This window comes from Xenopus laevis, chromosome 3L (assembly GCF_017654675.1).
Source record: "Xenopus laevis strain J_2021 chromosome 3L, Xenopus_laevis_v10.1, whole genome shotgun sequence".
Lineage (NCBI taxonomy): Eukaryota > Metazoa > Chordata > Amphibia > Anura > Pipidae > Xenopus > Xenopus laevis.
This window is the reverse complement of record NC_054375.1, coordinates 122,122,145-122,146,752: the sequence shown is the minus strand read 5'-3', so window position 1 is coordinate 122,146,752 and position 24,608 is coordinate 122,122,145. Positions and strand designations below refer to the sequence as shown.

At 39.5% G+C, this 24,608-nt stretch overlaps 1 protein-coding gene across 4 annotated transcripts in view; it reads right to left on the bottom strand.

Moving 5' to 3' along the window:
* Positions 1–24,608, bottom strand: part of lrrk1.L (leucine-rich repeat kinase 1 L homeolog) — an 80,339-nt gene that overhangs the window by 37,317 nt on the left and 18,414 nt on the right. For 3 of the 4 annotated variants that reach the window (XM_041586876.1, XM_041586877.1, XM_018253271.2), the window contains exons 3-10: positions 19,126–19,289; positions 18,091–18,262; positions 8,969–9,148; positions 7,246–7,400; positions 3,820–4,046; positions 2,815–2,939; positions 1,606–1,769; positions 300–437 (exon numbers count right to left, since the gene is read on the bottom strand). In XM_041586876.1, the coding sequence (XP_041442810.1) occupies positions 300–437; positions 1,606–1,769; positions 2,815–2,939; positions 3,820–4,046; positions 7,246–7,400; positions 8,969–9,148; positions 18,091–18,262; positions 19,126–19,289 (1,325 nt within the window). Of the gene's footprint in view, positions 1–299; positions 438–1,605; positions 1,770–2,814; positions 2,940–3,819; positions 4,047–7,245; positions 7,401–8,968; positions 9,149–18,090; positions 18,263–19,125; positions 19,290–22,401; positions 22,773–24,608 lie in introns of those variants that run through there. The other variant, XM_018253272.2, reaches the window with a different exon arrangement.

The following is a 24,608-nucleotide window of genomic DNA, read 5'->3' as shown; positions in this document are numbered from 1 at the left end:
GGCTCCCCCTGACACTGAAATTATCAATAATGACCTTGTTCATTATATTTCTTTCTTTACAATTCTAAAACAGTAAAAACTGTTATGTTCTGACAGTGTACAAGCAACAATATGATGGATTACCTACAATGAGTTTGGCCCATTTTTTTCGAATCAGCAAACTGATTTAAGGTACTTTCTGCTTTTATTTCTAATGTGCATTAACGAGCAATAACACGCTTACATGCTGGAGATTTCTTACAGTTACTTAAACTTCCTAGTCATAATCATATATGTGAAAAGATACATGGTAACATTACCTCCAACTGGAAGAGAGATTTGGGAACTTCTTTTATGGCATTTTCAGAAAAATCAACTTCAATCAAATGGTTCCTCCAGAAAAGAGCCAGGTTCTCTGAGACACACTCAATTGCATTTTTGGAGGCCTTGCAATATTTCTGTAATGAGCACAATAAGAAACCGTGCAATTAGAAAACAGGAGTCACCGACACAAGTTTTTAGATTAGAATATATGTACTTTTTATGGTATGTAATAGAAGAAATAGTTTCCTTCATCAAAAAACAGTTACTCTGTAATGAGCAATGAAAAATTCAACAACCTGCTACCATAATCTAAATATTTCCAAAACAGCAAGAGTCCCACAAAATACATTTTTTTCTCCTAAGCCGGTTAAAGAAGTTCTCCTCCAGGAACCTCACATCAATATGGTATATATAAATATGGTATTTATAAAGATACAAGAAACCACTGTTTTTGCTTCTGTGAGTAGCCCTGTGAGGTGAAGACATGTTGGACAATAAAGAATTCTTAACCTCCAAGCATTCCTCTAATCTATGCATTATTTGCTGCAGAAATTTAAACTCTGTATTTCATTAAGCCATAGTATGGCACAATATTGGAGAGAACTAAACCATAAAAATCCATATGGCTAAATATGCCATATTGTATATAATGAACTTATTACACCAGTCTAAACTTTCAGCTTCTCAATAGCAGCAATGATCCAGGACTTCAAACTTATCACAGGGGGTCACCATCTTGGAAAGTGTCTGTGACACTCACATGCTCAGTGGGCTCTGAGCAGCTGTTAGAGGTTGTCGCAAATTATCAAGCAGATAATGAGGTTGGTCTGTAATATAAGCGAATGCTATAAGGCTGATTATTAAATTCTGGTGCTAGTTGCATTGGTGTCTGTGCTGTCATGTAGTAATTATCTTTATTCATTACTAATCAGCCTTATATTGTGACATTTATATGATATATAAGCAGTATCGTTTGCATCTGTGTTTAAGCTCAGTAAGTGACAGCAGCACAGAGCACGTGCAGTGAATCAGCAGGAAAGAAGACGGGGAGCTACTGGGGCATCTTTGGAGACACAGATCTTCCCTGCTAAAGGGCTGTGGTTCCATTGGGCTTGTACAGAAGCCCTAAGTATAGTGTATAACATGTCTAGCCTACTTCTTTATTTAGGCTTTAGTTGTCTTTTAAGATTTGAAAATACATGAAACCCTCAGAACATATACTTATGTCTCTGGGTTTTTTTCTTATGGCAATTTACTACAATAGAGGGATTAACAAAGGCCTTTGTCCATCACCAGACTTACAAGCGGACATGACCAGGGTTCTGGTAACTCCTTTAGCTTGTTTCCAGCTACATTTAGATTCCTGAGAGATTTGAAGCAGTGCAGGATGGAGGCTGGCAGTTCTACAATCCTATTATCAGACAAGTCCAGATCCTGTAACCTCCGTAAACCAATCCAGTTGGTACCTTCAAAAGAAAATGGTGTCATACCAATGGCAGAAACACATAATGTATACAATGTAATGTAGGTCTGTTTGTTCTGCTGCCTTATAGAAAACCTTCAGTACCTAGGGTAACATTGTGCCATAAGTAATTTAATGCCTAACTGAAATGAAGTTGACTATGACATTAGTCCTACCTGGTGTGCTTACAGACAACTACTCTACGGCTTAGAATTAACTGCTAATAGGACACAAAGCACATAAGGCTACAATTATCTAACATGCAGTTAAATACCAAGTAAATATCCTTCTATGTACCCCTAAGATTGAGTGGCTCTTCTGTCTAAATAGTGCTTACAGGCCTGCCATGCAGCATTATTTTCCAGAATTCCAGTGTAACTGCAGGAACCCCTATGTAGTGTGATGCACATGGTGCCAGAAAGACATAAGTGTATGGTTCATAAGGTGCAAGCCAGTTGGAGCATGCAAAGGAGACCCTGAAAGTAACAACTTCTAAGGCAGGAGGTGTCAATTTAGTGCAAAGCTCAAGCAGATGGGTATGTGTGCAAACACAAGTTCATTTGTTAACAGTATTTTAAAAGGACACAGTTTTTCTCTTACACACAAAACAACCGGAAGCAACTTTTTAATCTAAATTGGGTTTCTGTATGTATGTATGTTTATACTTTGTTACCTTTAAGTGACGGAAAAAAAGCTAAGGCAGTTATAAATAAAAGTTACAAATGAGTTTTAGCTTAAAACACTCTTCACACAATAGTGAAGCCATCCAAGTATGTTTTCTAAAGAACTACAATAACAAATAAAAAAACAAACAAATACAAAAAGTATTGTAGAAGTGATTCCTATATTGGCAAATAATAAAAATACTTTTATTTTTTTATTGTTAGCCAATATAGGTATCACTTCTACAATACTTTTGTAATGCTTTGTTTTTTTTGTTTTTTTATTTGTTATTTTTTGCTACTGGCTAACACGGTACCACAGTTTTTGTTTTGTGCTTAAGAACTACAAAAATTTAGCAAGGAGGCAAATCAGTCAGTCAGACTCACCATCTTCTTTGAACAGATCTACAATATAGTTTTTTGATGCACACAGTCTCTGGAGCCGGCTCAGGTGGAGAAATCCAGAAGGAAGCAACATCAGTTTATTATTGGAGACATCAACTTCGAGTAACCTACAATAGCATTCCATTATCAAGAGAGTTTCAATGCACTTGAGCTTATTTTTATTGAGAGCAAGAGGACATTTCATCTTTTACCATTCTTTAGATCAAAAACAAAAAGAATTGTGCATTGGTCGGACATGGCAAACAGCTGTTTGAAGGTAGTTCTTTCACTGAATGACTGGATTTCTGAATGACTTAAAGGAGAACTCCACAAAAACATAACTTAAGCTTTTTGAAAAGTAAACAATTTCAAGCCACTTTGCAATATACATCATTTAAAAAATATGCAGACTTAGGGCCCACGATAGGATCAGCCCGATATTGCCCACCTCAAGGTGGGCATATCAGGGAGAGATCCGCTCGTTTGGCGACATCGCCAAACGAGCGGATCTCTCAGTGTATGGCCACCTTTAGCCTGCATCCTTCAAAACCCACAATTCCCTGCACATGTGATTTCAATAAGGAAAGGAACATCAGAGTGCAATGCATTTTGGGGTATGTCGTTCCTGCATCGTGTCTGTAAGCTGTTGTAATATCAGTGTTTAGTCCCTTCTTCCCTGCCAGGATTTCAAATGATGCAGAAAGAGTAGAACTGTTAACCAGCTGGATTTCAGCATAGAAAATGGCATTTATTCATACTTTTTGAAGAAACAGGTAACTGTGATGGATATATTAGGGGTTTCTGTGTTATGTGGGCCTCTTTATCAAATTTTGGTTTGGAAGCCGGAGTTCCCTTTTAATAATCCTCTTTCAATACTAGTTATACAGAATTTATTTCAGTCCCAAGGTCCTCTAACTTATGAGTTCCTGAGCTGAATGTTTGTGCACAGAGGTTTGGCACAAACACTGCACATTATGGACACTTTGAAAAGGGCATGAAGCTACTTACTTTGAGCAGATTATTTCCTCAGAGCTCTGCACACTGGGCAGGTCACAAAGCTGGTTGTCACTTATGTTCAGTTTCTGCAGGTTCAGAAGGCCCCATGGAACCACAGACGGGAGGGAAGCAAGGCAGTTGGAAGAGATATCCAGCTCTCTTATCTTGCTGGAAATGTCAATAAACCAGTCAATGTTTACCCAGGGCAGCCGTAGGCTAGACCACTTCACACAAACAGCCTATATGTAAATTAAGAAGAGGCAAGAAATTACTAGGCAATCTGAACAAAACACAGACTGATTTACAAGATACAAGAAAACCATACACCAGACTGGTGCACAAAAACGGTCTTCACAAAAGAAAAAAAAAAAACTGTGTGGCTATAGGTGGGAGGCATTTGTCAGCATTGTTATAGGAACATTGTTATAGGAACAATAACAGCAAAAAAAGAACAATAAACAATATACTGTATAACAAATAAGTTCTGATGAATCCCATTGTATACTACAGAGCTTATCTGTAGTATATACTGTACCTTTTCTCCTTTTTCAGCTTTGAATGGCTGCCCCCATGGCTACACAACAGCTTATTTATATAAACTATAATAGAGTTTCTGAAGCAAACATGCCAGTTTTACCAGTGCAGAGCAACAGGACATTATATTTTCATTACTTTAAAACACTTTCATTATTTGATTTTACTGTTGCTTTAAATGACAAGGAAGGAAATCCTATCACATTTGGGTGGACTCATCTAATCCCTACTAGACTTCCTTATGCTCTGTATGCATGGAAAACTTACTGTGCTGGGAACACGCAAGTTTAGAGGGGTCATTAATGAAGACAAGTTCAGGTTTTTTTGTACCCACAATGCAGCATTTTTTACCCCAGATTTTCAACAAAATTGGGGCCCCCACAGATTTGCTCTGGCCATTATTGCATCCAATGCATTAAACCGAGCACAAATGCTTGTGCACATGCTGACAAATAAGGCACAAGTTGTGATCAAAATTGTCAGGGATTGCAATATTACTGACACCATGTTTCTGATTCTTTAGGCACAAGTAATCTGTGCATATTGGCACGGCTCCGAGTGTTAACCGTGGATTTAGCACCACATTCAGGGTGGCAATAGCTACAAGAGTTCCGCTGCATCATAGTTGCACTTATACACCAAATTATCAGAGAGACCAGGCAGGTGAAATGCTGCAGGCTCATGCGAGATTGAGCTACTGGTTATCCCATCTCTTAAGAAGAATGGCTACAACATATAACATGGTTGGACACAATGCCTATAATGGATATAATCAATATGAGCATCAATTACATCCATATTAACATGAACACACTTGTGGCTGTGACTGTAATGATCCCTTAGGAAGAGGGCTCCTCAGAAGAGGAACAAAAGGTCAAACCCAAGCAGCTTATTCTGGACCAAAACAGGTTAGTGCTTCCGGTGTAGTAGACCATTTTCCTAAGAACTGTCTGCTGTCAAAAGTCAGTAGAGAATACACACATACTTGTATATCTGCTTAGTGTATTAGGGACTATCTCTACTATGTATGAGATATGCAAGATTGGGGTCTCCAAGTCAGTAGAATAGTAACTCATTTAGGAAGTGGCCCAGGTGTGCCGCCCTGAGCCCTCAGCATAAGGAGTGGACAACCGAAAATTCTTTAAAGCAGCTACTCCAGCCTATGATTAAGTGTTTAACACGAAACGCGTAAGGCTGTGGATACAATAAACCACCTTTCCATTTGAAAACTTTTGCCTGCTGGAAGTTTGCCTTTTGTGAGTGCCTGTTTTAAAGAGTTTTCGACTATCTCTACTATGTTCCAAAAATAGCATAAGGAGAAGATATTGTGGCAGCATCACAAAAAGGAAGTACAAACCAAAGAATTAGATTTGAGATGTCTGGGACTTTCCTTGCAAAGCAAAATCTTAGCTAACCATGATAAAGGCATAGCTCAGCTTTTCAACCATTTCAATCATTTTCTAATAGTGTACCAGAAACGAGGACCTTTCATACCTGCTTTAAATTTTAAATTTTTTAACCATTTTTCTAAAATGTATGGAGCTGACCTTAGAAACTTTTATAGTTTCCTACATTAACAATGACCTTACAAGCTAAGGTCCTTATTTCACCAAGAAACAATTTAACCTGCCTGAATTTTTTTCAGAGTGGGAAAAAACAGAATACATAGAAGGATCCTCAACAAGTGAGGAGAACATACAAACCCCTTACACATAATGGGGCAGATTTATCAAAGTGTGACTTTAGAACTCACCAGAGAAAAACTTACTCTCTCTTTCTATTCATTTGTATGGGTTTTTTAAAAGCATAAATATCTAATGGTGAACTCCATTGATTAATTTGATTCTAAAAATCCCAAAATAATGAATATAAAGTGGGTGACTTTTTCTAAGGGGGGTCCTAATTTCACATTTTGATAAATCTGCCCCATAGTGCCCTGGCTGGTATCAAACATTGAACCCTAGAAAATTTACTGAGCCTTTTTACTTTTCTAGTGCAGTTAAAAACAAAAGCACACATCTGAAGAAACGTTTTTCCACATAGCCCCAATTGTCCTGACTGGCCAGAACTGTCTGTTGTTCACAACAAAACTCTGGGCGCAAGTTCTAGAACACTAAGGAGCGGAAAGTGCTCATTCAGTAAGAACTCTGTTAGAGGCAGTGTCGGACTGGGACACCAGGGGCCCACTGAAAAACCTTAGACCAGGGGCCCATTTTCAGTACTATTATTCTTCTTTTCCTTACTCAACCTCTATTCTCCTAGTCTCTATTCTTTACATACTATAATACTATAATCTATTATTCCATCTATTTAGCCTTTTTGTTCTCAAAGAAATAGGGAATGGCCATGAAATAGGCCAAATGTTTAGCAGCACAAGGGCCCACAGACACCTGGGCCCACCGGGAGTTTTCCTAGTATCCCTGTGGGCCAGTCCGACACTGGTTAGAGGTCATGTTGTACATTAGAAGAAGGAGTATCCCAAAACTCTATAGTAAAGTTAAAAAACGAGTTTTTATCTAACATCAAGTTAAAAGAATAGGCATACAGACAAACTGGTATTCCGCCTTACGCTTTTCATACCTTCTGGTACTTAATCATAGGAATTAACAATACCCAATTCAACCACGGTATTTATACCCAGAGAAATCTCTTCCTTAATATTTTAAAACCAATCACAAATTGCCACATAACACTGTGTCAGAGCAAAGTTATACATATACATAGTTAAGGCTCTCTTTTTTAGTATGCCTATACTCAGCATAAATAATAACATAAACAGAAGTATATCAACAGAAAAAATGTATAAATAGTATAAGTGAGCCCTGTGTTTTAACCATGTCTCACTTATACTGTTTATAAATGTTTTCCTTTTACCGACAGCCTCCCCTGTAACAAGTTACATACCGGCTCCTGGGCTGCTTGCTGTTGCCTGTGTTCTGGAAGCTCAGTGGTAAGACTTCTCCGCAGTAAAGCTTTGCTCAGCTCCGGGTTATCCATCAGTATGTAGGAACAGAAGCCAGCTCCGTTTTGAAGCAGAAAGACGGCGACTTCTTCATGTCCTGACACAAGGAGCAAAAACACAGGTAATGGTCTGTATGCAGCACAACCCCTTCCTTTTTACAGTGTGGAGAATCAAAAGAGGAACAGAAGCCTCATGTAATCCCACGTTAAGACAGTGACAAACAGATACAGCACAGAGACCAATGGACTAAGAGTATTCATTCGTTTTCCACATGCTTCTATGTTAAAGGGATACATTCATGGGATAAAAAAAAAAAATTCAAAATTAATCAGTTAATAGTGCAGAATTCTGCACTGAAATCCATTTCTCAAAAGAGCAAACAGATTTTTTTATATTCAATTTTGAAATCTGACATGGGGCTAGACATTTTGTCAATTTCCCAGCTGCCCCTGGTCATGTGACTTGTGCCTGCACTTTAGGAGAGAAATGCTTTCTGGCAGGCTGCTGTTTTTCCTTCTCAATGTTACATAGTTACATAGTTAAATTGTGTTGAAAAAAGACAAAGTCTATCAAGTTCAACCCCTCCAAATGAAAACCCAGCATCCATACATACACCCCTCCCTACTTTTAATTAAATTCTATCTACCCATACCTATACTAACTATAGAGCTTAGTATCACAATAGCCTTTGATATTATGTCTGTGAATGTAACTGAATGTGTCTCAGTGGGACATGGGTTTTTACTATTGAGTGTTGTTCTTAGATCTACCAGGCAGCTGTTATCTTCTGTTATGGAGCTGTTATCTGGTTACCTTCCCATTGTTCTTTTGTTTGGCTGCTGGGGGGGGGGAAGGGGTGATATCACTCCAACTTGCAGTACAGCAGTAAAGAGTGATTGAAGTTTATCAGAGCACAAATCACATGACTTGGGGCAGCTGGGAAATTGACAATATGTCTAGCCCCATGTCAGATTTCAAAATTGAATATAAAAAAATCTGTTTGCTCTTTTGAGAAATGGATTTCAGTGCAGAATTCTGCTGGAGCAGCACTTTTAACTGATTCATTTTTCCAATGACAGTATCCCTTTAATGTTACCAGATCACTTGAAAAGACAGCGATATGTATAATAAATTCATGTTGCAGTGCTGCACTAATTGCATATAACAAAGCTGCAATAAGTGCAGCCTTTCTAGACGGTTTTTATAGTTGTGTCCCTGAATTTTGAAACGTTCTGGTAACCCTATTATATGTGACTTTAGGAAAGAGGTCCAAGTATTTCATAGGACTGTTTAATGCTAGCTGTGTCTATATCTGTGCTTTTTGGCTTCCGGCTTTAAGCTTTATAATTCTCTCCTTCCTCTTGTATCTCTATATTTAATATTTACTTGCTTGCATAGTTTCCTGGAATATGCTATTGCTATGTCTGTGCTATTAATATATTGTAAGAAATTGTTCGGTGTTCACAAGAAGCACTATATAAGTGCAAACCACTAAACATTACAAGGTTTCATTGAACACAAACTTTCTGCCTCAGCAGAGATGTCTTGATTTGATTACAAAATAAGGTTATAAGGACCAATTTTAGCAGCAGTCAGAATTTTGCATACAAAGAAGTAAATAATGAAGAACATAGCAACAAAGGGATAAACATAACAACATGGTACCTGCCATAATGGTGGCATAGAGAGGTAATTTCCTGAGGACAGGGAACTCATTGTTTCTCGTAGCATAGCAGTCTGGGTCAGCATTGTATCTTAGAACCAGGAGTTTAACTAGAGCCAAGTGACCCTGTTCACAGGCAGTTACCAGCATCCAGTTTAGCAGTGGCTTGGGACTGCAGGGATCTGAATAAGTGAGTCAAACACAATAAATTATTCCTTGTATAACCATATGAAAAACTAAAGAGTCTACTAATCTATTAAGTAGATTATTCAATGCATGGTAAACATACAAGAAGACTTTCCTTCCCTATCAGGATTGTACCTCACAGCTGAACTACCGTAGTTACATTATTCTGCAGTAATAAAAATATGTAATAATCTTCACATCTTAACTTTATGCATCACACTTTCCTGTCTATCAGTCTATATGTAAACCCCAAGATTCTGTGGTTTGTCCATGCTTTAAATGCATGTATATGCAATGCAAAGGGGAAGTAAAAGGCACTAATCTATACCCTAGAATTTTATTTTGGAGGTACACATTTATTATATCAGCATATATGCTTATTTAATTTATTCATTAGAAAATCTTCGCTAGGTATGGGTATTACACTATTTGCAGTAATGACATATGCAACAAACTTTAATAAGAAACTAATTTACCTACAAATACATTTTAGACAGAACTCCATGTCCCATCTTGCAAATGTCGGTGTTTAATAAACAAGAAGAGCAGAAGAAACGGAAGTAGGAAAACAATTCAGGTCATGACGGCTAAGTCAGGTTTTCTGTATACAAAACATCGCCTCATTCTCCTAACAGCACATAGCTCGACTGATAATACCCATAATTCACTTCCGATAACTTTTCCAAATTACTGGTAATTTCTAATTTGCACTGATATTTTACAATTTGCACTACTTTAGTAAATGAACCGTTAAATGAGAACAATAGTCAGACATTCTTTATCTTCAGTTATTTTTAAGCAAATCGATATAAATTATGATTTTTATTAAAAAGGAAGCCGATTCACACCGGAAGAAATGATAATATGATTGTAACAAGCACAGCAGTAGCAGTAGTAGAAAATATCTTGTAATAACAGGCAGCTCTATAGGAAAACCTGCCGAAAGACCAGATAGGCTAGTGAATCAGTGGTTTATATGTGCTTTAATGCACTGCTGTGCGATAATAAAGGGTTGGTCTTGGGGCATCAGGTTTCATACTACATAAAAATGTATTATAGGCCTGTTTATGATTATGAAATTATACATCATTCACTTTTAGTATGGTGTAGAAAGTGAGTTTCCAGAGACAATTTGCTTTTTTTTTTTTTTAGCAGCTCTCCTGTTTGGAATTTCAACTGCTTTGTTGTGGTTGCCATGGTTCAATTTACCATAGCAACAAAGCAGTTGTTTGAATGAGAGATTAGAATATGAAGTGGAGAAGGCCTGAACAGAACCATGTGCAATAAAAAGTAACAAATAAAATTGTACAATACAATAAAACTGTAACCTCACTGAACTGTCCAAGTCAGGGATTCCCCAACTGGAAGTTAAAAATAGGCAGAAGCAGAAGAAAACAAATAAATCATAAACGATATAAAATAAATATGAAGACCAAATGAATAAATTTAACTTAAAAGTGAATTATCCCTTTTAAATCATAACAACAATGCCAAATCCAATAAACTATAGTAGATCTTTAATAAATCTATTTCACATAAAGGCTCATTTACTAGCCTTTTACAAACTGAACACAGAGATCCAAATTAAGGAAAGCCCCATTATTTGGAAAACCCCAGATCCTGAGAATTCTGGATAACAGGTCCCATATCTGTATATTAAAGGAGGTAAATCTTGGAAATCAGTATAGGAAAGTGCATATACGTGCAAGTAGGTCAGTGGATGCCAATTTAGTAGGAGCATACCTGTGGCTATTTTAACACCTTGCAGGTGCCCTATAAGTTTTTCCTTACAGGTCAACAATCAAATATATTTTTCCTGCTGCTATCGACTCAATCCTCCTGTGTGTCATACAATGATTCAAGCTGAGCTCACTGCAACTGGAGTCAGAGGGTAATATTTTTTACAAGTCATACAAAAAGTGGTGCAAAGATTATACCTTTATTGGCCAAGATAATCTAAGATGAAAAACATGCCATAGTGATTTGGAATGTCCCACTGTGATAGAGAATAACTGAGCCGTTCAGACATCCATTACAGTTGGGTGCACAGCAGATTTATAACAGAATTGAGTAGACTCTTCTGGGGAGTAGTAAAAATGACATTTGCAAACAAAACAATTCTATTATGAATAATTCATCTTTGGAATTCAATTTTAAACAGTAAATTTCTGGGGCATGGCACGAGTGCCAACATTTCCTAAGTGCTAATATTTCACAAGTGCTTAGAAATGGCAGTTATACAAGGCAGTTCCATGGAACTAACGCCTATCTCTTCTCATTCCTACAGGTAACACAGCTTATTCATATACTTGCAACTGCTATATACTGCTTATTCTGGTAATACAGTTTATATCAATACTTGTATCTGTTAACCCCAATAACTTCTGCCTGTTAGGCCTACTCTGCCGATTCCGCCGCGCTGCGCAAAATCGGAGGCGTCACGTCGGATGCAACGGAAAAAAGGTAAGTAATGGCAGTGTCGGATCGTGTCGCATTGTTGCATCAACAATGTGAGACGATGCGACAATTGAATTACTTACCTTATTTCCGTCGCATCCGATGTGACATCTGCGATTTTGCGCAGCGGAATCGGCCATGTAGTCCTGCCCTTGTTGTCTCTGATAAATATCTCAAACAAACATCTGTGTCCACTCCTCAGTGAAGAAGAGATATTTTTATAGCCCCAAACTTGGGGGTCTGTTTACTAAAGTGCGGTAAATCTGACTGTAAGTTTCCGCTGAGAATATTTTTCTGCCAGAATATTCGCAGCGACTAAGTTTACTAAACAGCGATGTGCTCAGAATTCATTGCGATCACTTGAAGTAACCACGTTAACGAACCGGCTTACGTTAGCGGTAATTTTAGCGAATTTTCTGGCGAAAAATTACGTTTGTTCGAATATTTATGCTATAAAATAGTCTTGTTTTATGGCGGTTATTATGGCAATTTTTACTGTGACATTAATGGCCAGAAATGCATCTTCAAAACTCATCTTTATTGACTGATGATTATACCATCCAACATTACCAGATAACACCAATCAAACATTTATGCATCATATAAACCCTTCTGCCAACAGAATCATAGGAACAAGAAATCATACCAGCCAATCTCTTTGCATCAAAGAAATGCACAGTTTAATTTAGCCAATCACAATGAAACCAAAAAAGCGTAGAGGCTGACAAATCCTTGCCCACTGCCAATAATACGACTCTGAGCTGAAACTACTGCTTTTGCAGCAGATAGAAGCAGAAGCCAAAACATCCTGTCAGCAATAGCTACAGATCTCTCTCCTGTCAGCAAAGAATCATGGGTTAAAAAAAAAAAAAAAAGTATTATGGGATATTTCCTGCCCCTTGAGAATTTTCTGGCGAAAAAATTACTTTTACGCCACTACATAGGTGGCGGTAATAATTTGCGAATATTCTTGCGTAAATTTAGTCTTTTGCACATTTCGCTGTTTAGTAAACCAGGCGTTAATGTGTACGTGACGTTATTTTCAGCAAATTCGCAAATTTATATTTACCGCAGGTTAGTAAACTGACGAAAACATATTTGGCGACAAATTTGTCTATATTTTGCGAAAATATTTTTATCACGCTTTAGTAAACAGACCCCTTGGTTCTGGTGTCTGTAAAACTCACCCCTTTGCTAGCTGGTTAATTGATTAGTCAATTAAGCTCCTTTTTTTGGCACTCGTGTCTGGGGCATGGCACGAGTGCTTATATTTCACAAGTGCTTAGAAATGGCAGTTATACAAGGCATTGACAAGGCAAAAGGAACCGGATTATCTTCTATCAACTTTGAACCAGCTGGGATAAGAAGAACACAGATTTGTTTGTACCTGCCAGTTTGTTACTTCTTACTCCAAACATGCTTTATCCTGTATTTCTCCTCCTTTCACTACCTCCCCTATCAAGTCCCAGTTCTATACAAATCTCAGCTTCTCTACTCTCCTCTTCTTCCCTCTCCACACATGAAGTTTATAATGTACTCTGTTTAGCTATTCCATGAAACTCCTCTTTTTCATACAAACTATACAAACTAAGAACTTACAAATTCCGCCCTCACTTAGTCTATATTTCCTTTCTATTGCTGGGGACATTTCCCCAAACCCTGGCCCTTACCCCATCCCAGTTATATCACGGCCACAAGCTCCTTCTCTTCGGTGCAAATTCCAACGGTACAGAACTCTTGCCACACTATAGAAGTGACTGCGCTCTGGGAGAGTGGTTTAATAGGCTTCTTCTATCTCAGTGTACACCCCCACCTCAGGTGTAAAGTAAATCAAATGAAATTGGAGTTACTGAGAGAAACAGCCAAGAATGCAGTGCTTGCTGCTAATTGTGCTTTATTGCCACGACGTGTTTCGGGCTCAAGGCCCTTTATCAAGTGTTATCCATAACACTGGATAAAGCGCCTTGAGCCCGAAACATGTCGGTACAGAACTCTTATTCCTATACCCAAAAACCCAATTAATCTTTCCTGTGCTCTCTGGAATGACAGATCTGTTTGCAACATACTCTCCTCTGTACACGACCATTTCATTGCAAATTCCTTTAACCTACTCGCACTTACTGAAACCTGGCTTTCTCCTACCGACACTGCTTCATCTGCGCCCTGTCCTAAGGGGGCCTACACCTTACTCATTCTGCCAGACCTGGTAACAAACCTGGAGGTGGGGTAGGGTTGCTTCTCTCTCCCTGCTGTACTTTTAAAGTTCTTCCACCTGTTCCTTCCCTATCATTCTCCTCATTTGAGGCTCACTGCATTAGGCTCTTTTCTCCTGTTTAACTCTGCATTGCTGCCATATATCGACCACCGGGACCAACTGCACAATGTCTGGAAAACTTTGCTGCCTGGCTTCCTTACTTTCTTTCATCTAACATCCCATCCATCATATTAGGTGACTTTATGTCTGTTGTCCGGTACATTTATGTTGTGTTGTGTAGCACAATGGTCCTAGAGGAACGTTGTTTCGTTTCACTGTGTACTGTACAAACGTATATGGATGAAATGACAATAAACTCACTCTTGACTTGACTTAATATACCCGTTAACAACATTAACAACCCCTATGTCTCTAAACTTCTTTCACTAACCCCCTCCCTAGGTTTATCTTTGTGCTCAAACTCCCCCTCTCACTCCAATGGTAATGCTCTGGATCTTATATTTACCAGACTCTGTTCAACCACCAATTTTACTAACTCACCATTTCCCCTCTCTGATCACAATATGCTCACATTTCAACTCTCACCAACTCCCTCCTCCCCCCTGCTATTACCCAAACACGTACTTACCGTGACTTGCAAGCTGTAGACGTGTCACATCTCTCTTCTTCCTTTGACTCTCTTCACTCTAATATCTCAGCTATCTCTTGTCCTAATGTGGCTACCTCTGTCTACAACAGTACTCTCACCACTGCCCTCAATGAGCTTGCTCCTACAAAAACTAAATATGCTAGACCCAAACCACTTCAACCTTGGCATACTGCTCATACAAAATTGCTCCAAAGACACTCGTGTGCACTTGGGCGTCGCTGGTGCAAATCTGCTTAGAATCAGACTTTTGGAGCTACAAATCTGCCCTGCGCTCCTAACACCAGCCTCTTCCAAGCCAAATAAACATACTTTACTTCACTGATTAACTCCCTTTCTAAAAAGCCAGCACAACTTTTCTCCACCTTTAACACTCTCCTTTCCCCTTCTCCACCCCTTCCGTGCACATCTGTCTCTGCTCAAGATATTGCTGAGCACTTCAAAAACAAAATTGACACTATCAGAAGGGACATTACACTACTCAACCCCCCTAGACTTCCATCAGCCTCCCTCCACACACCCCAGTCTCTCATGAGGAAGTCTCAAAGCTTTTGGCCTCTACTCACCTTACCACCTGTCTGCTTGATCCAATTCCCTCAAAACTTCTTTGCAATACCAATCCTTGTCTAATCAAAGCCTTAACTCACCTATTTAATCTCTCGCTCTCAACTGCACTGTTTCCTTCTCAACTAAAACATGCTCTTGTCACCCCCATTCTGAAAAAAACCCTCTCTTGATCCCTCCAATCTTGACAACCACCAACCTATCTCTCTGCTACCTTTCATCTCTAAACTACTTGAGCGCCCTTCCCCTCCAGAGACTGTCACCTCTCCAGTCCATAATGAACACTGCTGCGAGGCTCATACACCTCAGCAACCGCTCCTCCTCTGCCATGCCATTCTGTCAATCCCTGCACTGGCTTCCGCTACCTTTCAGAATCAAATTCAAATTAATGACACGGACATTCAAAGCACTTCATAAATCTGCCCCACCCTACATCTCTGAACTCATCTCTATATACTCGCCCAACCGCTTACTACGCTCCTCTACTGACCTGCTACTCAACTCTTCTCTCATTACCTCCTCACATGCTCGCATTCAAGACTTTGAAAGGGCTGCACCCCTTGTCTGGAACTCTCTCCCACGGTCTGTCCGACTTTCTCCCAACCTTTCTGCCTTCAAGAAATCTCTTACAACGCACTTCTTTCTAGAAGCCTACCCTCACTCTGCTTAACTACCAAACGCAACACCACATACAGTACCACATTTCTCACCCACTTAATTCGATCTTACCTATGCCCACACCTTGTGTATTACTCCCTTCCCTTTAGAGTGTAAGCTCTTTCTGCATAGGGCCTTCCTCACCTTTTGTACTGGTATTGATTGTGATGTATGTAACTCCATATGTTCTATGTATATAATTCATGTGATTTAGTTGTATAATCACATTTACTTTACACAGTGCTATGCAATATGTTGGTGCCAATAATAATACTTCTTTGCACATGCAGGAATGCACAAAGCAGGGGCAACTGTATTGCAGTAAAGTACAAAAGATTTGCACTTAAAGGACCAGTAACGTTAAAAAAAATGTGTTCAAAATTCGTTAGTATAGAACGAAAAATCAACACCAAGGCAAATAAAACTTTTAAATTGCAAAGCCTTTATTAAGATATAACTTACCAAAACTCCACTTCCTGTCCTCTTCTAAAACGGCGAAAGGGCGACCATCCTTGCAGCGGTGTTCAACTTCTCCTCCCTGGCTATTCTCTCTGCAGCGCTTCCCCTATTCCCAGCAGTCAGACTTTGAATCCAGCCTTTCCTTGTCCGGCGAGGAAGAAGAGGAGGAGGGCAGCCTCTGCCTCTCGAGCGGCAAGTGTTGTCTGCAGGCGCACCGATCTGCTGAAGAATATCCCCAAGCGCATGGATCAGTGCGACGTGGAGGAGCTGCGCAAACACAAGGCTTTCCACGCGGCCAAGTACACAGCTCCTGCAAACCGTGGCATTCCGCTCCTCCTTTGAGCCGGGAGTGCTACCGGCTCGTAGCGCATCGATGGATAGCAAGTGGTTCGGCGCTACTGGAATCTAAAATCGCCGCCTTCTCCTGCAGCAGCAGGGACTGCCTGCCCCAGGCACACTCAGGTGGGAACATCACGGGAACAAGGGGTTTATCCATGCGCTTGTGCACTATAGTTCAGGGGATATTCTTCAGCAGATCGGTGCGCCTGCAGACAACACTTGCCGCTGGAGAGGCAGAGGCTGCCCTCCTCCTCTTCTTCTTCTTTTTCACCGGACGAGGAAAGGCTGGAGTCAAAGTCCGACTGCTGGGAATAGGGGAAGCACTGCAGAGCGGACCTCTGCCTCCTTCACATACTGTCACTTGAATAGCCAGGGAGGAGAAGTTGAACACCGCTTTGCCTTGATGTTTATTTTTTCGTTCTATACTAACGAATTTTGAAAAAAAATTTTTTAATGTTACTGGTCCTTTAACTGCAAGATAAATAGCACATCTCTGTGATTCTTAGAACACTTTTGCAATATACATTAATTTTCTATTTTTAGTGGTTGCTGGAATATTGGCAGTTTCTAGGCAATTGAAGACTGCTAATACAAGGCTTTTGGCTCAAAAAAAAAGTAAGCAACCCTTGGGTTAACTGACTATATAGGATGTGCATAGACAGTGAGGGTTGTTGGAGCTATAAACTTTGAAGAGAGCTGTTGAGCTAAAAGCCTGGTATTAGAAATATAAAACTGATAATATCTCAACAGCTCTGACCATTGTTTAACTAGATGTTACTGGGCCACCCAGCAAATTAATTTTAGGGCACCCCAAATATGCAGAGGTTGACCTTTTTTACCAAGATATGTTTAAGTTGCTCATTTAATAATTAGGGCCTTATGGGGCCCCCTATCCCTACTGGGCCCCCCTGCAGCCGCAGGGTCTGCTTCCTCTGAAGTTACGCCCCTGGCTCTGACCCATAATTTGTAATATAAAAATATTAAAAGCCACAAGAGTTCCTTATTTTTAAGTACATGGAGTACATTATTCCTTAACAAAAATTGTATTTGTTTATATAGGAGTAGTAGCTAGCTCCATGTTGTATCTCCCCACAATCCCAGCTACAGTCAGGTGATATCATTGATGGCATCCCTACATTATGGCAGGGAGAAAAAAAAAAAAGAGTGTATGAGGAGCTAGAGAGCTGCCTTGGATGTATTCCCATTCTAACTCCATGTCTGACAAGTTTGCCATAGTATGTGTGTATTGCCTTAAGCCTCTACAACTGGAGTGTCCAAAAGGTAGATTGGGATCTACCAGTAGACTTTTAGCTGGTGATAAGTAGATCTCAAGACACTGTCAACAAACAGCTTGTCTAAATCACCCTCCTATTTCATGCTTTTCATTCAGATATTTATTACATTAAGGTTACATAAGAAATAGTTGTTTCTTAAATATAACAATATACATTTTCTCATAAATCGACATTTAAGTAAAATTTTCTGTGGAACAGAATGCTAACAATGCTTTTATGAATGTAGATCCTAATGGGACAACATCACTAAAAGTAGACCTAACATATGTAATGTATGGGCACTGCTGCTCCACATTTAACACATACCTGGCAGAGAATCCAACAAAACTTTTACAGTGTCAATGTGTCCAAAATGAGCAGCCATCACTGCTGGATTGTCATCACTTGGTTCAGTTGGTAAGACTGCTTGGGCTTCCTTAAGCAGGTAACATACAGAAGGAAGATCTCCATAGGCTGCTGTCAGTCTCAGAAACTGGTACTGCACAAAGGGAAATCGAAGAAGCATAACGTAAGTGTTCCTTGCAGCCTGTATAACTACTGAAATCACAACCAATGCCATAGCCAAGATTTCTCTCCTTAACTATCAAGATTGGTAAGGCAAACACAACTTTATCAGTACATTATATTTTCTTTACTGTGGCATTATGACACTTCTGGCTCCAGCCATAAATGATCATGATCTGGAATAAATGATCATGATAAATGATCTATTGCCCAAATATTAAGAGTTGAATACATATACGTATATGGGACTACCATCTTCCAATATATAGCTAGGTCCCAATTGTTTGTTTGTGTTCTGCTGGAGCATGACAGGAGGTTGGCCAAAATACCATTACACATTCATGCACCTTACTAGTTATTTGTCAGTCTTGCAGCAGGTGCATTCTCTGAGTGTTTGACTTTAAAGGAACAGTAACACCTACAACTGAAAGTGTTTTAAAGGGAACTTTTCAGTTGTACACTGAAATAGTAATAACACTGGGGTCACAGACACAGTTCACAAGGTCTTCAGGTAGAACAAATGGGTTTTTTGCATAATCCAGGGTGACTGCAGACAATATGTGTGACATGAGGGAACAGTTTATTGTGCGCACAACACACTTCTCATTATATTTAAACACATCAGATGAGCTGCCATAACATTTCCTTAGATATTTTATTACAGTATGCATTATTCTAGGCACAGAGTTGAATCAGGTGCCAAGTAAAAATATGCCAGATCTTTATTTGGTGTCTTGCATATTAAAGTAAAGCTGCCCATAAAAGGGAGCAATAAAAGCTGGCAATTTGGTTTATGATTAGGTGTGGGAAGAACATACAGTGGCAATTTCTCCCCACCTTCTCCTGCTTCTGAACGTTGTCCTCACAGGCAGTCTTCACTAGGTCCTGTGCTCTCTCTTTGTCCCCCTCATTATATGCGGACTGTATGTCTGCTATGACAGGGCTCTGATTTGCTGGCAGCTCCCCTGGCAGGGTTTGTTTGTTCCCCATACCTCCGGAGCCTAAAGGAGACAAAAGGAACAAAGGAACTCAATTTTACAAAACAAAAGTTCCATTTGAAATAAACAGTTAAAGGACACATTCTGGCATCAAATAAACTGGGCGGTCATGAAATGCTGTACGAACACAAACAGAAAGCAGTGGGTGATGGGAGTATTTGCTGTACTAAATATTATATGAAGGTTAACTCAAAGTCATTAGTGTGACAAACCAGAGAAGCCAGTAAATGACAATACACAGTATACACATTTTAGCTTTTCAGATTATAATTATGCTTTATTTATATAGCAAAGACATACCCCACACAAATGTACAGATATTATATGTCATTCATATCAATCCCTGCACCAAATGGATTTTATAATCTATAGTCCCTATTACATTCATACACACTAGGGCCAATTAGCCTGTCTGGATTTTGGAGTAATAGATATTAAAGTCTATGTTATTTTAGTAAATGTCTAGTCACATTGTTTATACCGAACACACATTTTGAATCAGGCCAGCTAATTTCTCTTGAATTTCTTCCATTTGTCCAATGATGTTTATTCTGCACAAAATATGGTAGCCCTGGCACAGACTGCATGGTCGAACTGGGCCGGCAGAACACCCAAAAAAAAACAGTCCAGACCCGCTATTGGTGCTTACCTCCCTCCTGAACCCTGGTTGCGAGCGGGAAAAAAGTTAGGCATGGGGACTGGAGTGGGGTTGCAGGTGGGGGACCCTGAGGTGTCTAACGTGTCTTCACTGCTGGTGTTTGGGGCCCAGGGGTGTGGGGGGGGGCCCTGAAGTAGCAACCCCGGTGGGCCCAGGCTCCACGGTCTGACCCTGGACTATGACACCCATGACTGCCAGGTGCAGATAATAGAAAGCATTAAATAAATAAAATATACCAATATGGTCTCTATACTGCAGATAAACTGGGGTAGCAATGGTCTGCAACTTACATCAAAAGGGGGAACAACCATGTTAACAGATATTCTTTTTTTCACTGCACAAATGTAATTCAGTAGCACCACCTACAACATTAGTTATGTTACAAACAATGTTTCAGGTTTGCCTAAAGTGCTTGTTTTCCTTCTATTGCTAGAACAGATAACAGAAACCCATTTATTAAAAAGATTACAGGCTCAAAAGTCTAAAATCGAGACTTGTTTGGTTCCCTTAATGACATAATGCAGAGAAATTCTGACTGCTGACTCTTGTTAATTATTCAGCAAATCTAAGTCACAGAGATATCCGAGAAGGCTCCTGAGATTCCAGCCATTAGCTGCCTTTTAAGCATAGTCCCCAATTTTTGAAGGACAAATATAATCAGCACCCATCTGCCACCTGGAAAGGTCAGTAATTAATTGATTAACGCTGTAGGGTGCCTTCTTAAAGGGACTTGTCAACTCTTTTATTGGATACAATATGAGAAAGGGGCAAAGAACAGCCCTGTAGCCTTTGGCAGACAGATACTGAAAGGATACTCAAAGCTACAGTTATACAACATCTGGATCTCTTCCAATAGCCCATACTTGGTGTAAAAACTGCATGTTATGAAAAACATACAGCTATGTGATTTATTATATGGATACCTGATATACAGAAAACAATAAATTATGCATTAATCCATATTGGTGGCAAAACAATCCTATTGGATTTTATTTAAGATTTAAATAATGTTCAGCAGACTTAAGGTATGGTGAGGCCCTAGGTCCCAAACATTTCAGATAACAGACCCCACATCTTTATATTGCTTTCTGGAGAATTGTTTCTGGAGAATTCAAGCACACTAAATATTTTCTGCCATTGTTTTACCATTTGATATTTCTTTTAACATTGTAATTCTCTATGCACCAATCTAGGGACACTTACCTTGCTAGAAATACAAAAATGCTGCTTACATTTTATCATTCATACCATGTACAGATAAGGTAGCAAACTCAGAATCGGTAGTCATGTTGCGAATGATCATATAATGAATTCAAATTAATTTGTTCCTGCTGCAGAAGGGAGCAAAGTAAATACATACTATTCTAGATGATAAAAGGGTATATGTATGTCTGTACTTTGTTCCAAACAACCATTCAGAATAAAGATTAATGCTTTACATGTCCTCTATTATTTATATAATAATATATATATATAAAAGTACCATTGCCACTTATTTCCAGTCTGTGGGGTTCTGCTTTTGATTGATGCCATGCTGCGTTTATTGGCAACAAGCACTGTGGATAAATCAGAAACCCTTTCCACAAAAAGGGTTAAATCAGAACTAAAACTAGAAATAATGAAACAACATCTTAACATAATTGAAATGCTGAATAATGTAAAGGGGGTAAGTTTGGTTTTCTAGTACTTTTGCTAATATTAAAATTCACTTCTGTATTTCCTCAAATCAATTGGGAATGTTTCATTGTTCTGATGATGGATTTGGGCATGTGTAATATTTACATCTTAAGCACTATAGACTAAAAATCGAAACCCAATTTGCATGGGTGATCCGCAGAAAATTTTCCAGGGGGAGCAAGTAAGATAATATCACATAGAGTAGCATCGCACTGAAGATGAACCTATTCATGACAGTGCAGAATATAACTTAATTAAGCTTGCCTTGGGGTGGGAAGTTTAAAAAATGTGTTGTGTTGTTTGGAATTAAATGTAAAAACAATTTCTTGGAACTAGCTGGAGCAGTCAGGGAACTATCTGGAGAAGTCCCTTCTACGGACACCCATGGTAGAGGTCCCTCATTTGCATATTAGCACATCCAGACGGCCAAATATCAACCTCGCTGACCTTCAGGCTGGGTTTGGTCCACTTTCACAACTTTGGATATCCCTGTGTGTTAAAAATACAAATCTTTTACGTGGCTCTCCAGTTGTTGCTGAACTGCAGCTCACAGCCACCCTCTCAGATGTTCCATTACCACAACTCCCCAGAAATGTGAAACAGCTTGGGCAGTAATGCCCAAAAGTAAAAGAACAGATAATGAAAATATCCACTCACAGTCTAAATGCTAAAACCTACATTCTAGGCAAGTGATGAAGACATGGCGTGGGAATGAAGTGCAGGCACTAGGAAGGAATTAGGTTTTACAGGGAGAATATAGGCAGGAGGAGAACGACTGACCTTTTCATCCTTTGGCTACATCAGCTGTGTTCTTGGGATTCATCACCCTCTTAAATGACAACCTGGCACATCCTTGCTCCTGATCTCACTGACCTTCTAACAGAGAGAGCATCTCAGGATAGGAGGTTGCCACTGATGTTCACCTCAGACAGGCGGAGATAGCCAAGAAGCAGGGAGGGGGTGTGAGCTTTGTCTGAAACCTTCTGGGTAATATTCAATTCCCTGTCCCATTAGAGAAGGGTAACATAAGCTTCCAAGGCTATGAAGATGCTCCAATGCTGAGCCCTGAGGGGTATCAGGCTCTTCTAAACATGCTAGTGAGTGTCAAGTCTCTCTCTCTCTTTGTTGACAGTTTTGTCTCCTTTTCCAGTAATAGAGGAATGTTGAAGCAATAACTAGCCGTAGTGATGGAGAAGCAGGGCGTGTGCAAATCTGACCTCCGATAGTAATTCCTCTATAGTAACAGATGGATCCATCTCCCCGGCATGAAATAATCCTTTCTGTACAGATCTGCACGTACCAGGAGAGAGGCAGCAGTGTAGCTGGCAATGCTTGAGACTCGCATTGCTGCATTATACAGTTCTAAGCTAGCTGATCATTTCTCTCAATATTTTAGAGGACATGCAGTTCATGGATTTCTCTCGGATAACGTAAGCGAGTGAGAGGCACACACCAGATCCTGCTAAACGAAATCTCTCAGCAGGCTTTAGTGGTCAATGACATGCTGGGAATTGTAGTTCTAAAACATCTGCATCTTTTCATTATAAGCTGAAGTGGTAAATTAAATATGAGATCTTTGTGCATAAAGGACCAAGTATCTATAGTATTCTGATTTAAGCTATATTTACTAATTATTACAGAGAAAAACTAAAATCTTTCTACCTTGTGGCTCCTTACCTCTGAAATCATATCCCTGAATTACTCATTAGGGAAGACTTTTGAAATCTCTTCAAAAAGAAAGTCCTACCATTTGGAGCACTAGAACATCTTTTGTCTGGCCCAGTCCTGGCACTTAAAGGAACAGGAACACCAAAATATAAAAGCGTTTTAAAGTAATTAAAAATATCATATACTGTTGTCCTGCATTGGTAAATGTTGTGTGTTTGCTTTAGAAAGACTACCATAGTTTATATAAATAGACTACTGTGTGACCACGGCGGCAGCCATTTAAGCTGAAAAAGGAGAAAAGGCACAGGGTCATAGATAAACTCTAATAGAATCCAATGGTATTCTACACAGTACATCTGCTATCTCCAATGTAACCTGATCCTTGAACGGTTGCCCCCATGGCTACACAGCACCATGTTTATATAAACTATAGTATCTGAAGTTTCTGAAGTAAACACACCAGATGTACCAGTACAGGGCAACAGTACATTATATTTTAAATTACTTAAAAACACTTTCACTTTTTGGTGTTACTGTTCCTTTAAGGTACAATGGCAAAACCGTTGTACACTTTTCCATTCAATATGTATGTTATCCACACGGTCAGACTGTAAGCTCTACATGACAGGGTCCGACCACACGGGCAGATTCAGGGAAATTAGTCACCAGGCGATAAATCTCCTCTTCTTCACGGCGACTAATCTCCCCGATCTGCCATCCCCTGCCTTCCGCCGGCTAAAATGTAAATAGCCTGGGGGCAGGCACACGGAATGCTTGATTTTCCGAAGTTGCCCGTGATTGCCTCATGAGAAAACATCGGGCGACTTCGGAAAACAAAACATTCTGTGTGGCTGCCCCCAGGTGATTTTAGCCGGCGGAGGGCAAGGGATGACAGATCGGGGAGATTTGTCGCCTGGAGACTAATCTCCCCGAATCTGCCCGTGTGGCCAGACCCTTACTGTGTCTTTTAGCACATGCCACTTAATCTCTGTATATTTATACTTATTTATTATATGCTTGTCCTCCCAGTTTGTGCTTTTCTACTCTGCAAAATTGTACAGTGCTGCATATTCATGTAGCTCTTTATAAATACATTTATACAGGTATGGGAACTGTTGTCCAGAATGTTTGGGACTTGCAGATAAGGGGTCTTTCTATAATTTGGATCTCCATAAGTCTGCTAATAGGATTGTTTTATCTCCAATAAGTATTATGTACGTCTTAGTAGGGATCACATGGTACGGTTTTATTATTACAGAGAAAAAAAAAACTCAGCTTTTAAAATGTGTATTATTTGATTAAAATAGAGCCTATGGTAG